This window comes from Sphaeroforma arctica, assembly GCF_001186125.1.
Source record: "Sphaeroforma arctica JP610 unplaced genomic scaffold supercont1.132, whole genome shotgun sequence".
NCBI lineage: Eukaryota > Ichthyosporea > Ichthyophonida > Sphaeroforma > Sphaeroforma arctica.
Genome location: NW_014040426.1, coordinates 119,972 through 133,270, shown reverse-complemented (window position 1 = coordinate 133,270; position 13,299 = coordinate 119,972). Strand labels below are relative to the sequence as shown.

General features: G+C 41.9%; 3 protein-coding genes across 3 annotated transcripts; 2 read left to right on the top strand and 1 right to left on the bottom strand.

The window, feature by feature from the left end:
• Positions 1-3,360: 3,360 nt before the first annotated feature.
• On the top strand, positions 3,361-6,550 carry SARC_02835 (hypothetical protein; the record flags this gene model as incomplete). The annotated part of the gene is made up of 3 exons (XM_014303407.1): positions 3,361-3,423; positions 5,135-5,270; positions 6,393-6,550. The coding sequence occupies 3 exons, from the start codon at positions 3,361-3,363 to the stop codon at positions 6,548-6,550; spliced, it is 357 nt and encodes a 118-aa protein (XP_014158882.1).
• SARC_02834 (hypothetical protein) lies at positions 5,913-8,227 on the bottom strand. The gene has a single exon (XM_014303406.1). The coding sequence runs from the start codon at positions 7,981-7,983 to the stop codon at positions 7,258-7,260; it is 726 nt and encodes a 241-aa protein (XP_014158881.1). The 5' UTR covers positions 7,984-8,227; the 3' UTR covers positions 5,913-7,257.
• Positions 8,228-9,080: 853 nt separating this feature from the next.
• Positions 9,081-12,100, top strand: SARC_02833 (hypothetical protein). The gene has a single exon (XM_014303405.1). The coding sequence runs from the start codon at positions 9,192-9,194 to the stop codon at positions 10,698-10,700; it is 1,509 nt and encodes a 502-aa protein (XP_014158880.1). The 5' UTR covers positions 9,081-9,191; the 3' UTR covers positions 10,701-12,100.
• Positions 12,101-13,299: the final 1,199 nt, after the last annotated feature.

Genomic DNA, 13,299 nt, shown 5'->3' with positions numbered 1-13,299 from the left:
GTGTGTGTGTGTGTGTGTGTGTGTTTGTGTGTGTGTGTGTGTGTGTGTGTGTATCCAATGCCTACCTCTAAGGGGGTCAGCGATGAAGTTCTGCTTGTTGGAGATAATTGGCGCAGGCTGCCGTTCGTCCTAATACTGTCTGTAGAATTCGTCCGAGACCGTCCGCTTAGAGATCCGATGTCGTCATCGGTACCTGTCGAGATATTAGAGTTGGTGTTTTCCGTAGTTGGTCTTAGTAATTTAAAGTTGAGATGTTCTTCTATTCTGTGGACTATTGGTCATATAATAGTATAAATGTAGTTGGGTTGGCTAAACGGAGACTCTATCTTCAAGCGAATATAATCACCAACTGTACTAGACATGCCCTTATAATTTGTGTGAAGATATTTTAGGTTTAAATCCATATATGTACACGTCAGATTTGACTACGAAACTTATGGCTAATTATATTTATAGAATTATGACTCTTGTAAAACATGCTAATCACAAAGGTGTGTCATTGTACTTAACATACACGCATCTATGTGCGCATACATACCTCCAGGTGCTTGTATACTGCTGTAATCCACCTCTGCGTGTTGAATTGCTATGGAACCCAGCCTAATCAATGCGTGCGCAAAAACACAAAGGCACGCAAAGCGTGAAGAAATTGGCAAGAATTGACTGATGCTCAGCTTCACCGCTCCCAATGTGAAAGATGTCTAACTTCAACTGCACCCAAAACTCATCGCAATTAAATACAAGTGTACTCTAAAACGTCTTCTGATTTTAAACTTTGCTATGGCTTATTTAGGCTCAAAACGTCCTGCGTGTAACATAGAATGGATGAGACGTGAACACTCTTAAAATGTGATACCCATATGCATAAGCGATTTGAAATGGATGGGTCTGGTATATCATTAGGTATAGGTACCATACGATAGTTGTGGTGGACGGATATGCCGCAATAGACTTCGATAAGACTATACCCTGAAGTTGAGAGACATGCAATGATTGGAGCACCGGTGTCGTAAACTCCACATGATTGCTCAGATAAGCGCATTTCTTAAACGTGAATTGGGGCAAATGGCCCCGTAAATCAAACTTAAATATCCTGAATCACAAGTTGCACGCGATGGTTGATATACACGTAAATAGCGCAAGGGCACAGAGTTTTTTAGACAAACGTCTTCTGTAAAGTATGCGCTATGCCGGACCGTGACAATAGTGTAGGCGTGCACCTTCTTCATATCAATGCACAAATAATCGATGCTAGTAATAAAACTGCGTGAAAATGCTATTTGAGAACACTAAATACCGTACTTGAGTGCGACATTAGAAGTTAGAAGTTGAGTACCTTGGTACCACATCCTCCCTATCTGTAACATTAAACATTTAGTACAATACACATTACCCAAATTTCAGAAAAAAATTACATCTGAACGTTTATTAATAAACACATAATCACACTACTTGGAAGCAATGAATATACATACCTGATCGCAGCATTGGGCGTGGAGTATCTGGATATATCAACATCTCTATCTGTAACATCGAACGTTTTTCGCACCGGTGATGACGCAGTTTCCGCTGATACACTAAGCACAGCCAGTGTGTTCGGTGCTGTTTCTCTTATTAAATCACTGTTAGTGTGGCTGATCTCCAGGGATACATCCTCCATATAGTCATCGTCCTCATCGGATACCATAGCCATGTTGACTAAGTTGTGTGTATGCGGGTATGCGTACGTAGATGTATAGGAATGGCTTCTTAATCGTGTACATGTGTCTGAATTTGCTTTTGCGAGTGAGCTTTTCCTACTGGTGTGTGAGTATGTGTGTGTCTTCACTGCACCTACAGGATCATGAACGCGCATGGGAAGGGTTTATACCGAACAGATGTCCGATTTGTCTAAAATATGTGCTATCGGTTGTTATTGCTGATGATCTGTGATTTTGTTTTTTATACTGAAGTTATAGGTACGAAGGGTTGATTGCAAGGCATTTCTACTTGTGTACGATTTTAAGAAGGTAATTACTGTTGTTGGCTATTAGTGATTATCTGCCTTATACTCGGTCACGAGAGATGGCGTTTGCAATGGGACATGGGTGCAAACGCTAATACTGATGATATGTATTTCTGCTTATTGTACTGAAGTGTTACGTAGGTATTGTCAACTAAAAGGTTTTACATTTATATAAGGTACAAGCACGTCGCGTATCAAGTATGTACGACTAAACGCCCCTCTAGCCTCATAGGCCGTGAACACATCTTAAATATATAAACTTGTGAACAAATGTGCGATGTGTACATGCCTCCATCAGTGCAATGACTTGGATCATTTTTTAAATTGTAGCAATAAAGCATCACTGTATTTGTATCCATTGGCCACTCATATCGGCTGGTAAATTCTTGGAGTAGTAGTAGCACACACAAGTTTGGAGTTTGGAGTTGACGCCAAATCAAAATATGAAAATCTGTAGCATTTATTTATTTTTTAAAGTACCTGTCACAATGTCGTACCTGATAGGCTGACGCTACATAATAAGAAATTTCTTTTGAAAATAAAAAGAGACAAACACTCAGAGTCTCAGAGTCTCAGACGCCCAGACCAATGAGACCAAAGCCTTCCGAGCTCTGTGTCTAATTTTAAATCTTCAGAAGGTTATGCCAGACTCTCAGACTCTCGGAGTCTTCAGAGTTCTCAGTGTGGTCATTGGTGATTAGTGTGTATTTATGTACTATGTGCTTTTAGGTCTCTTGTGTGTATGTACTTATCCATTAATATATTTATTTTTTTCATAGCCTTCTAAAAAATAAAAATTATATCCAGTATACAATTACAGATTTTTTCACAACAAAACCCCAAATAAAATTTAAATGTCAAATGTCAAACGTCAACAACAAGAGACTTGTTTTTTGGTTTTTTTCGGTTTTTTCGAAACAACACAATCACAAAACATAGCCTTCTTTGTGAAACTGTTTCAATTTTTTAAAATAGTAGAAGGCTATGCCGCTCTGGTGAAACACTAATAAATATAAACCTAACCGATGTATTTTCCCCATTTTGGCGGGCTCGTCTATATCATAAATTCAAACAGTTTTATGTGAATAGTATTTATTTTCAATACATATATATAGAGCGAGCAGGTCGGTAGGATAATAGCAAACAACGGAACGTATCGTCCGTGTGAAACGATTTAGGTTTCTATATACATAGTAATGCTCGACGAACTTGTATTTTCTCCGACATTACATATTATATATAACTGATTCTAATGCAACTCTGCTTTAAGGTTTACACCTATATAAGCACCTTAAACCGGAACACTGTCGTACGTTTCCTCAGCTATATAACACAAATTCACAGCCGCCTAAACCATGAATGACGATCAAATCGCTTGTTTACAGGCATACAGCGCTCTCAATAACAATGTACAAGAGGTGCGTAAGCTAGAAAAGCTATTGTAAGTTTTAGGATAGCTTGTGATTCTAAATTTTAGAGTCCACATTAATTTTTCTGAGTACGTGTATGAACCTTCTGGCACTGCCATTTGCATGCCTGTGTCTATCTTTCAATATACGTATTTAGTAAACGTATCATATATAGTACTTGATTATCTATCTGATAATGGTAGGCACCGACAGCTCGGTTCGGACCACTGGAGTCCATGAATTATGAGACAACATTTGAAACAGGGGATTCCTGTGAATATATACAAATACACTTTTCGTTGTGTAGCTATAAATGAATACTTCTACGAACGTGATCGCAAAGTTAGCAAAGATCGTGCTGCACTGAAAAGTATGTAAATTATACATCAGCTCGTTCGTAAATTCCTCGTAAATAGTTTATAAAGCTTATGCTGGACAACTGCAGGAGAATTTGGTAAACATCGATTCAGTTGCATGTTAATTGTATTGGTCCGCATTTATATTCATGTGCGAGGAAAGACACAAGTCGCGATTCTTTAGCAGATAAAATGTGAATCGCAACTACGACCACTTCCCAAGAGATCATGTAATGTTTTGGTAAAATGATGGCCGATCCGCATAGGCATTACATACTTATACCTCCATATGTGTATATATATGTATATATGTATATGTATATTAATATATATATATATATATATATATATATATATATATATATATATATATATGTATATTGTATATATATATGTGTGTGTGTGTGTATATATATGTAGTATATATATATATATATATAAGAGTGTGTGTGTATGTGTGTGTGCGTGTGTGTATGTATATGAGTGTGTGTGTGTATGTATGTATGAATGTATATGTATGTATATATAAATATATATATATATATATGTATGTATGTATATACATATATTTATATATATATATTGCTATAAATATGTATATATATGTGTGTGTTTGTGTGCGTGTGTGTGTAAATGGAATACAATTTAATCATATATCTGTAATTTCTTTTTTGCACTTTTATTGAGACTGAGTTCTAGCTTTGGTGCAATATACGTTGTGTTGTGTTATAGCACTTCTTTGTTTAGTTAGTGCAATTGCATTGAACTCAATATCTGCACCCCAATACAATCCTCAAGTGAGTTTGACGTATCTTTAATGTATATATTTTATCGCAACATTACTTACGCTTCAGTACTACCTATCCGCGCAAATGAGTCATAGTACCTCGGGCGCTGTTAAGACCATCGTCATGTCAGCTTCGCGTACGTACACCACTGAAGGTTGCATAGTATGGTTTAGTCATGTAATTCAACTCTGAATCGTATCAACGCTCTACTTTCTGCGTGTACAAAGTAGTCGCAGTGACTGTGTGTATCTCCCATAGTGCTGCCGTGTCTGTTTCTACGGTGGTTGTATGTCATACCTTCTCGGATAGAATGGATGGTTGCTGAGGACGTATCCGGGCCAATACGATACGCACACCTCCTCCTAACATGGAGACCTATTATATTGTGTGCCGTTATGGATATGCTTAGGTCTTAAGAGTGCCCCAAACAAGCCTAACACTAAATCAGTATTTCTGATTTGTTACATTATTTGGTTTCGATACAACTGTGGATGTGACCTGGTGTGATTGGCCCTGACTGTGAGACAGACACACACGAATTAAATCACCATCCGATTTCGGTCACTTTACTGACAGTTGGGTGGTACGATATCTGAGCTGAACCACACCGCAACTCTACTGAACGATCGCATGAGGGGACTGGAGCGAAGGCTACTAAAGATCTACACTCCGTTCAGGTCAAGTATATACGCATACAACAGCCTAGCTGAAGGTGGGTATAAACATTCCCACGAATTGGATTTTTGTGCTTTCATACTGGTGTGCTATTTATAGTGAATCGATTTGACGCTGCTACATTATAACGGTTGATTGTTTAGCTTGTACTTGGAGAAACACAATAACCTCCTGAAGGGGTGGGTTGTTGATAGCATAGACTTGGTAAGGAGTGAAGTGTACTTTGACTCAATAATATATATATATTGCAAGCTGTCCGCGACCAGGCGTTGGTCCTAATGTATCATCACGTGCTTGTTAGCGAATTCTTGCTCCTATACAAATCTAAGAATGTTTCAACTCAATGCGGACAAGCAATAATATATATATATATATATATATATGTATGTATGTATGTATGTATATATATGTATATGTATGTATATATATATATATATATATATATATATATGTATGTATGTATGTATATATACATGTGTGTGTGTGTGTACACGTGTGTGGGTGTGGTGGTGTGTGTGTGTGTGTGTGTATATATATATTTATATATTTGGCGTTCAAATCAAATTAACGTATACATTATAAAATCCTAACAGAGTGTGTTACATATACAGTGTTCTTACAGATATCGTCTACAATCAAGTATCACACCCTTCGTTCACAAGTTGTATGGTCACATCTACGCGTTATCAGTTTTCAATTTACTTTCTTTGTGACCCCATCTTCGATGCCGTTATTGTGCGATAGACTACCCACGCCCTAAGACATTGTGTAGAGACTTGTTTATCAGCGCATCTCGGCTTCAGTGCATGCATGCACAGCGATATGTCAACTGGTGGCATGCGCTGGTGGCATGCGCTCGTCTTGGCGTTTCCATGATGTATTTTTAACACGGCATCTGCATATTGACTTCTAGTGCACTTTCAGAACCGTTGGTTGAATACCATGACAAATTAATACTCTTATCACCGACCAAGGTGTATATTTTACCCCTCATCTTGTTTTACATTTTGCCGCAGCACTTGCTCCACATGCATTGTCCACAGACGTATCATTTCAAGCAGGTATTGAACGTTTTTAAAGTCTGTCTCTGTACGTACACCTCCTTCGAACTCTTCACATACCTTTCACTAACAAACTTATGCTGTGCACATCTGCGCAGATGAAGGGCAAACAGCCAGCAAACTCCCCGAAATTCGGACGTCACCCACGAGCACATTTGCTGCATTTGTCGCCACAGCCCCTACATCTGCATACACCCGTCACCACGATCAGCAGCCTAGCTCTGGAATGTTTTCCTCGAATTGTCCGCAGTTTTGAATAATTATTTTGATATTTAGACTAATAAATTCAAGATGGTATAAAGTTGCGGTATGTGAGTACCTTAACCGAATTTGGATATCAATGTTAATGTTTATTGCGTATTCTGTGATCCGCTACGTATACCGACAATGCGCTCACCCCTTGCTTCTGCATTTTCAATCTTGATATTGACGACTAGCATCTGGAGTCCAATCTCGACATTCTCCAAAACGAACTCACGTGGTTTTTCGAACAAAGAGTGGGGGTTTCTCAGCAACACTCCTGGACTCATCCTTTTGTCTCCATATATATATCCCCTGGCTATGAAGCTGAAACGATGCTCCAGTCGGTCCAATCTATGGAACGCAACTATAGATAAAGTCTTAAAACACTATTGTTCAAGTTACCGTCCATACAATACAAAAACTGCTTTAGGTATTTGATCTCAGCCGGCTGTACATAGAACACTATTGCTCCAGCACTTCGCAATCCTGTTTCTCGGATATACATATTTGAGTAAGTATTGCAATGCTACACCTAATTGCTAGAGGATTTCCAGCTAGGGCTTTACAGCAGCGCTTGATGGCCACATAATATCCTCATGCCCCGAAAGCTTTGTATGCTTGAATCCAGTCCAACACCCAACCCGGGATACCATTTGTGACTTTTAAAACACTATCGGATATACGTATGTACTCAAAGGTAGATGAATACCTGTATATAATCTAACTCAATGCGATCTTGATAAGTCTCATCTCATCATCGTTTAGCCCCAGATCCAGGGCTGCAGCGTGTGCGTCATCACTCATTTTCGACCACGTGCGCTGCAATACCGCCACAAGTTTATCGTCACTCAGCACTTCGCTTTTCATGAAGGGTTTCCAGTAGTACTTGAGAAACACCAAACAGGCCACATCCTCGACTATCTGGGCATCAACATCCCGATCCGAGGCATCCGCCGCTTTGATCCCCTTCTTGGAGAGAAGATATTGCACACGAGCACAATCGCTTTGTGCATACCCGCACACGTACATGATCTCGGCTGCGCGTGTGCCGTGGTACACGTACAGGTCACTGCGCCACTTCAGATACCCTAGCTTACCCGCTGGGTACGTTGTTCGAGGCGATGTCCACCGTTCGATGTGTTGTGCACGGCATGCAATCTGTACGAGGTCATTTGCGTCTGGCTTGAATGTTCCTTGCATTTCACTCATACGCTTGCCGTATAACAACTCCTTGGGCTCTCCCTCGTCTTCCCGAGGATCGCATGCGTTGGCGGCATCAATTGCAGCAAACGTACGCGACTTAGGGGATTTCGAAGTCAAATTGTTCAGTACAAGGGCACAAACATGTCGAGCGATGGATGTGCGTGACACTAGTACAGCCACAGGTACTAGGGCTAGTAAAGTCAGGGCTTTTCTCGTACTATCAGATACAACAAGACTCGACATGGTGTTTGAGCGTCGATTGCAGTATTGTGTCGACACGTGTATTTTAATGTCATTTTCGTATTAACATAGTGCATCTATATATGTAAATACTGGTGGTTCTGCTTCACACTTGACAGTTGACACTTGTGCCTGAGAGGCTGAGCCTGCCCCTGTAGAGATTAGTCATTAGAGACGCGACTCGACAGAGAGAGACGTCCTCGTAACAACTTCACAAATCACAACTCATAACTCAACAAGTCACAAGTCACAACTTTTTTTTTAAATTGGCTGACGTCAACAAGAAGGGATAAATAACTGACAACCAGTCGCAACTCGCAAGTCACATCAAGATGTGATGTCTACCAAATACATGCTGGCACTACTCACCTTTTAAAATACGTTTTACGTTTTAAACGTAAATGTACGTTTACGCTCCTCGTTTACTTCGTGATGGCCCTATTATTGTCGGTACGGGTGCATATTCAGAGCCCTATGGTTCAAAGATTTTGGAAATATTCCGTAGAGTATCCAGTACATATTCTTATTAGGTCTTTTTATTCGTCATTTGACCCGGATAAACGTTGAACCGGTCAAACGTCGAAAACATTAGCATTTTTAATACCATAAACGTTTTTAAAATTAAACCCTGTTTTTAAAAGGAATACATGATGACTCATCAGGTTTTGAAATAAATACAACAATATCTATGGCAAACCAAATTTGCTACACGACACCCTGACCATCTCAGAGAACGAACATGTCAACAAGTCCGTAGGACACGACATACGGAGTTATTCCGGTAAATCCGGAGTATCGACCTCTGAAAAATAAATACATACAAGATTTGCGACAAGTTGGCCTATAGGCGGTAAAGTATACCTCACGTAAAAACCTCGAAAAATTGAAAAACCACGTGACAAAACCATCGGTACAATTCATGTCGTAAAAAAAACCTACATCTTGCCACTGATCACTGATGCCAGCGCGATAAGTCCATGACTCCTTTGCGTTCGCGTCTATTTAGACGGCTCTGATAAGTCAATTTTTTTTAAAAGTGCCAACGAAATCTTTAGTACGTGCACTGTAATATATATGTACACAATTTTTATATTTTAGAAGTGAATATAATAGCTGGCTTTGAGGCCTTGGGTGTGTATTTACTGCTCATTCTAATTTAGTTGTACATACATACTATCCCTAAATAGTATTAACTTGTATGTACCATCACCATGCTCATTTTTCGCGGTATCCCTTTGACAGGTTTGCTTAGTGTGTTGTGCGCTATAGTCTCTGGTGTACCGTGGTCGCCCATATCGTACCCCAACCCAGTCGTAGAAGCTAAGGCATGCCATCGAATGCACACTCAGGGCACTTCTTATGTGTGTGACCCCGACGATATCCTCTCTGTAGAAGCCGCAGATAAAATAGAAGCTATATTCAACGCCATAGTGAAGGACACGACATCGCCGTGTCAGCTACCGAAAAAGGAGGGTGGTTACCAGGTCGCCTTAGCGTTAATGAACTCGTTTGAAACGGATGCGACAGTTCCTATGGAAACCAATGCGGGACGCATGGCAAGAGGATTACATGATAAGTGGGGTGTGGGACACCACAACTGTCACGACGGTGTGCTGGTGATGGTTTCGGTATCACAGAGACAGGTGTATATATCTACGGGCGAGGCAGCAGGCGCTATTCTCTCATCTGACAGAATAAGCTGGGTCACCGAGCGTATGAAGGGTCATATGCGCGCGCACGAGTATGATGAGGCATTGATCCGTGTGGCCTCGGATATATACCATATCCTTACTAATGATGATATCATACATGGTGCGTATGATTCGTTAGTAACACATCTGTTGTACTTATTTTTTGTGGGTTTTTTCTTGAAGATCGTACACTCTATTTACATGAAGAGACGCGGAACCGCTAGATTTGCCGAATGCAAAGCAAAACTGATCAAGATCGACAGACTCAAGCAGAAGGCCAGTCAAAAGGGATCAACTGACGGTATCACTACACCAAGTATATGCCCCATCTGCTTAGAAGATTTGAATAGTTCACAAGATGACAGTACCGACGAGGCAGAGGATATATCAAAGAATAACGTAAGCAGCGATGGAAGTGATAGAAGTGATAGCGTGCGGTTGCTGAGCCGAAACAACGGGGCAGCACATAGTAAGCAGCACAGTGGCGATTTTAAAGGAAGTGGTCGACCCTCTGCAGCACTACCCAACTGTAACCACGAGTTCTGTGTGGACTGTATTGAGCGGTGGCTGCAGGAGCAGAGCTCGCAGGGTAAGGAAATGACCTGTCCACTGTGCCGATCAAGCATAGACCACGACAACAGAAGCGGTAGTAGCGCAGCTGCTACAAACAACTATAATCATAGCAATAACAATTATGAAACGTATACACGCACGGACTACGCTGGAACATACGTACCTGACGAGGGTACTACTGGATCGTCCGGGGCGCGTGTGGCGCTTGCTAGCATGTCTTTAATGTTCATGCTGGGTAGTCTGCAGAGTCAGTATCCCGAGTTTGTGGACGATGAAATGCGTAGTGAGTGGGAGAGAGAACCTCTCTCGCACAGAAGTTACCACGATCGGTTAGAGGCGAGAAACCCAGCCCGTGCACAGGATGCGGTGCGCACGGACTTTGGGTCGGCTAGTGGTAGTGTGCACACGTCGTTCGGTGGCGGTAGTTCTAGTGGCGGTGGCGGTAACAGCTGGTAGGTTGTACTGATAGATATTAATGGGACACTTTGTTTACTGTAGTAGTAGCACGCGAAAGCGAGCTCATGAATAGGATGAGGTACACACGCACTTTGTGTCGGCTAGTGATAGTGTGTACGCGGCCTAGGATGACGGCGGCGGTAGCGGTAACAGTTGGTAGATGGTTGTACTGACGGTGCTATGCGTAGTCAATGGCAAATTTTAATGGCAGCTGTAGTGCCATCCCATGAACGGCTTACACGTGTGATGTGCGCAAACTTTCAGTCGACCCGCGATGAAGTGCACACGTCCTCCGGTGGCGGTAGATTTAATAGGGGTGACGATAAGTAGCTGGTAGGTTCGACCATTGACATAAAAGACAACACCCCGTGATTGTTTTATGATCATAGCTGTTATTTGCTGGTAGGTAGTGTAATGTCACCGACGGTACTATACACAAGGTACTATACGTACTGGCGGAGGCGGCTGGGTTTTGCAATCGCGGTCATGGTCATGCTTACATAGTAGTCCTTGACTGACCTGACTGGTGCAGGATATATGCGTTGTTGAGTAGTTCTAATGCCTCTGGCAACTTCGACTGGGTTGAAGCGACTTTTATTGGGTGTACTGACAAGTGCTATGTAGCCCGTAGTGTTACTGGCGGTGGTATATAGCAGCATACGCCACAGCATCCTACTTTTGTATACCCTGATTCCAACAAGAGGGGATGTTATCAATAGTGGGTAGTTCTACTGGCGGTGGCGATCTTGTATGGTTACTGGGTAGGACTGGTAGCCGGATTACGTCTTGGGGAACGGGGTGCGCGCAGACCTTATCCCAACCACGAGTGATGCACGCACATCTATTACCGCCGGTAGGTCTAGTGACGGTGGCGGAAACATGTGCCAAGACCCAGTGCCTGTAGCAGTAGAATAGCCCCTTTTCGACGATCACTTCGCATCTGAAGCCTGGCATTCAGGCGTTGAATCTCCCAACTATTAGAGCGTAAGTATGTGATCACTAAAATTAGGAGCCGATGTAGTACCGACAGTTGGGGTAAGGGTAAGTAGTGTACTATAGCAAGGCGAATTGATTATAGGGCTGATTTACACGTATTAAGACAGTGATGATATGGCTGTAAATTCATGGTTGACTGGGGTGCCAAAATGGGCAACTCTGCCATCTTGTTCATAATAAAATCACAGACCTGGCTTATGGCTGCAGGATATTCCAAAAAAAAATTGACCAACAGACCCGAATCCATTAAATCCCATTTAAGAGTGTTCACAAGGTTTGCGCAAACACGCGTGACGGTTGCTGCTTTGGCCTGTACGGAAGATAACCCTAAACCCTAAAATCTTCACACTTTTAGAACAACTTGATACAACAAACGGAAGTCAGACTAGTGGCTCCACGGAAGAGACGAATTGAGCTATCTGGTCTCGGTCGCTTCGGTGGCGTGAATAGTGTTCCGCTGAGGTTTGTACAGGGCATCCTTATAGATTGGTTACTGGAGATAGCGGTATAACGTATTAGCTCGCGAATCAATTGGAGCAATAAAATAGGACATTGACCAATATATATCACTATGTTGGCCTATACATATTCATTTTGCTTAAGTATATACTTCCCCGTAGTCTATATTGGAGTTTGTGTGGAGTTGAGTTTATGTTTACCCGCGCCACAGCCGTAGTCGGGGGACAGGAGAGCGGTTGAAACATCACAACCTGTGGAGAGTGTGTCTGATCTATTGTCTGACACTAAATCTTAAACTAAATTGTGGTCTTCGCGCCCCAATGTGTGCTATTATTCAGAATAGGTGCATCGTACTATCGGCCCACAAAATGGCATAAGTGGAGCCTAAATTTTTGCACAGATCAAAATATATCTTTTTGTGGTCGGAGGCTTGCATATTTGACCGAAATCATTCCCAAAAGTCATTTTATATACTCCACTCGCCCAATCAACTGCAACATCAGCCCATAATATTTTACATGAGACTCTCTAATCACTTTCCCGTGTCGGACTCTGGACACCCCAGCCGCCAGCCTAAATCACACCTGACATATCTACATCACACCGCCATCTGGAATCTCAGCCTAATTTAATCTAAAATATCAGCAGATAAACTCGTATCACATATCCTCGTCGGCAACCTCGATCAGTCCCTCCTCCTCGCTTGGCTGCACAGGGGTGATATTGGTGGCCGTCCCAGTGTTGGGGTCGTATACCATGTTCACATCGTAGCTGCTGTACTCTGCGCACCTGTAGAGAGGGTCCTTCAAGTTGTATGTCCCCGTAGTCTCGGGTTTCTGTGCTATCCTCGTTTCTGGGTGATTCAGGGGTTTAGAGGTTGCATGTTAGCGAATGCCACCTAGGTTTAGGGTTTGGTGTATGTATCGTATTAACGTTACGCATGTTGAGGTCATAGTCCATTGTAAGCAATGATGTTCTTAATCATGGGTGCGTAGGTGTAATTTTCTAGACTACATGGTGAGGTGCTTTCTGTCCACGAAAGTGTCCGGGACGATCGTCTCGCCCTGTTTCGAAACTATCTATCGACCAGACTGTTGGTCCTACCTGTGAACTTTCATTATGAAGAACAACTCTTAGAAACTAT